The sequence below is a fragment of the Pezoporus wallicus genome, unplaced genomic scaffold, assembly GCF_028554395.1.
Source record: "Pezoporus wallicus isolate ANWC-B61680 ecotype Strahan unplaced genomic scaffold, APGP_CSIRO_Pwel_v1 contig_9781, whole genome shotgun sequence".
NCBI lineage: Eukaryota > Metazoa > Chordata > Aves > Psittaciformes > Psittacidae > Pezoporus > Pezoporus wallicus.
In genome coordinates, this window is record NW_026641023.1 from 559 (window position 1) to 3,514 (window position 2,956).

Below are 2,956 nucleotides of genomic sequence, written 5' to 3' on the forward strand. Positions count from 1 at the left end.
TTTAACAACGTTTTCACCCGTTTTAACATCGTTTTCACCCGTTCTGACATCGTTTTCACTCGTTCTAACGCCGCTTTCCCCCGTCTGACACCGTTTTCACCCGTTCTAACACCGTTTTCACCCGTTTTTGCCCGTTTTAACACGCTTTTCAGCCTGTTTAAACCGTTTTCACCCGTTTTAACAACGTTTTCACCCGTTTTAACATCGTTTTCACCCGTTCTGACACCGTTTTTCAGCCTGTTTAAACCGTTTTCACCCGTTTTAACAACGTTTTCACCCGTTTTAACATCGTTTTCACCCGTTTTGACACCGTTTTCACCCGTTTTAACACCATTTTCACCGGTTTTGACATCGCTTTCAGTTTAATCCACTTCTTAGTCCCTTTCTTGTTACTTCTGTTACTTTTGCCCGGGTTTTGCCCCTTTTCCCTTATTTTTGCCCATTTCCCAGTTTTTTCCCTGGTTTTGCCCATTTCTCCCATGTTTTCCCTCATTTTCCCCTGGTTTTATCCAGTTTTCCCTCTTTTTCCCAATTTTTTGTGCGTTTCCCTTCATTTTTCCCCGTTTCCACTGAAGTTTTCCCATTTTCCCTTATTTGTGCCCATTTCCCCCTGGTTTTGCCCGTTTTGCCCCATTTTTGCCCATTTTCCCCCAGCTTTTCCTCACTTTTGCCCATTTTGCCCTGGTTCTGGCCCAGTTCTGAGTTTTTCTTCAGGTTTTCCCACTTTTCCCTCTTTCTCCCCATTTTTCCTTGATTTTGCCCATTTTTTTGCCCATTTCCTCCCATTTTTGCCCACCTTTCCCAGATTTTCCCCATTTTCCTCTATTTTTTGCCTTTTCCCTCTATTTTCCCCGTTTTCCCCCAATTTTGCCCGCTTTTTGCCTGCTTTCCCCCAATTTTGCCCATTTCCCCCCATTTTAAGCCCATTGCACGCACACGTATGACACCCCATGACGTCACACACACGTGTTCTCTCTCCACCCCCCCAGGCTCTCACACACGTGTCATTGCGTGTCATTGCGTGTTGTCCCATGGCCCCAGCTGCAGGTAAAGGGGGGGTCCATGGGGGCGGACACACATGACCCTGGTCATGTGATCATTAAACACCACCACCCCCCCATCTAGAGCCCCCCTCGGACCAGGATCGCTTCAGCTATGGTGAGAACACGCATGTACATGTATGTGGCTGTACATGTATGTGGCTGTACATGTGTACATGTATGTGGCTGTACATGTATGTGGCTGTACATGCATGTTGCTGTACCCATACACGGGTGTATACATGTATATGGGCTGTACACACATGTACATACATGTAGCTGTACATACATGTGCCCATACACAGACTATGAGTCCCTGCGCGTCGGGGGCCTCATCTTCGCCGGCGTCCTCTTCCTCCTGGGCATCCTCCTCATCCTCAGTGCGTGATACAGGACCCAAAACAGCCCCAAAACACCCCCCAAATGCCCCCAAACACCTCAAAATGTCCCCAACCCCCCCCATAGCCCCCATTCACACCCCATAATACCCCAGAACACCCCCAAAATGCCCCAAATGCCTCAAAACGCCCCCAAACGCCCCCAAAATGCCCCAAAATGCTCCCAAACACTCCCAACGCCCCCAAATGCCCCCCAAAGCCCTTAAATGCCCCCCAAACACCCCCAAACGCCCATAAACGTCCCCAAACGCCCCCCAAACGCCCTTAAATGCCCCAAAACGCCCCCAAACCGCCCCGAAACGCCCCCAAACACTCTCAAACCCTCCCAAACGCCCCCCAAACGCCCTTAAATGCCCCTAAACGCTCCCCAAATGCCCCAAAACGCCCCCAAACGCTCTCAAACCCTCCCAAACGCCCCCAAACACCCTTAAATGCCCCCAAACGCCCTCAAACCACCCCAAACCGCCCCCAAACGCTCTCAAACCCTCCCAAACGCCCCCCAAACGCCCCAAAACGCCCCAAAACGCCCCCCAAAACGCCCTTAAACGTCTCCGTCCTCCCAGGCCGCCGCTGCCGCTGCAAGTTCGACCAACAGCCAAAGTAACTGGGTTATACTGGGTTATACTGGGGGGCACTGGGGGGCACTGGGGGGGCACTGGGGTATACTGGGGGGCGTCACTGGGGTATACTGGGCTATACTGGGTTATACTGGGGGGCTCAATGGGCTATACTGGGGGGTATCACTGGTGTATACTGGGCTATACTGGGTTATACTGGGGGGTCACTGGGTTATACTGGTCTATACTGGTGTATTCTGGTCTATGCTGAGCTATACTGGGCTATACTGGTCTATACTGGTGTATTCTGGTCTATACTGGTCTATACTGGGTTATACTGGTCTATACTGGGTTATACTGGGTTATACTGGTCTATACTGGGTTATACTGGTCTATACTGGGTTATACTGGGTTATACTGGTCTATACTGGTCTACATTGGTTTATACTGGTGTGTCCCCCTCCAGGACGGGAGAGCCCGATGAGGATGAGGGGCCGCTACGTCAGAGCATCCGCCGTAAGTGATTGGCTGCGAGGGGCGGGCGGGCGGGGCCTCAGCCTCAGGCCACGCCCCGTCCTCTCAAGCCACGCCCCCTCTCCCATATAGGTTTGTCCACAAGGATGAGATGAAGAGGGTGAGAATGGGGGGATCTATGGGGGGATCTATGGGGGGAACCTATGGGGGGGACCTATAGGGGGGGACCTATGGGGGGATCTATGGGGGGGGACCTATAGGGGGGGACCTATGGGGGGATCTATAGGGGGGGACCTATAGGGGGATCTATGGGGAGGACTTATGGGGGGGGGACATGGGGGGGACCTATAGGGGGGATCTATAGGGGGGACCTATAGGAGGGACCTATGGGGGGGACCTGTGGGGGGGACCTATGGGGGGGGACCTGTGGGGGGGACCTATAGGGGGGACCTATGAGGGGGTCCTATAGGGGGGACCTATGGGGGGG

General features: G+C 52.9%; 1 protein-coding gene across 1 annotated transcript; it reads left to right on the plus strand.

Annotated features, from left to right (window-relative positions):
• Window positions 1-951: 951 nt before the first annotated feature.
• On the plus strand, window positions 952-2,648 carry LOC130605835 (phospholemman-like). Its single transcript, XM_057421614.1, has 6 exons — window positions 952-1,047; window positions 1,126-1,158; window positions 1,346-1,420; window positions 2,002-2,038; window positions 2,462-2,511; window positions 2,602-2,648. The coding sequence occupies exons 1-6, from the start codon at window positions 1,032-1,034 to the stop codon at window positions 2,622-2,624; spliced, it is 234 nt and encodes a 77-aa protein (XP_057277597.1). The 5' UTR covers window positions 952-1,031; the 3' UTR covers window positions 2,625-2,648.
• Window positions 2,649-2,956: the final 308 nt, after the last annotated feature.

Excerpts from the sequence above, each read along its gene's own strand:
- LOC130605835 (XM_057421614.1), top strand. Across the intron at positions 1,159-1,345 it reads CCAGGATCGCTTCAGCTATG|ACTATGAGTCCCTGCGCGTC; the intron begins GTGAGAACACGC and ends GCCCATACACAG. Across the intron at positions 1,421-2,001 it reads GGGCATCCTCCTCATCCTCA|GCCGCCGCTGCCGCTGCAAG; the intron begins GTGCGTGATACA and ends CCGTCCTCCCAG.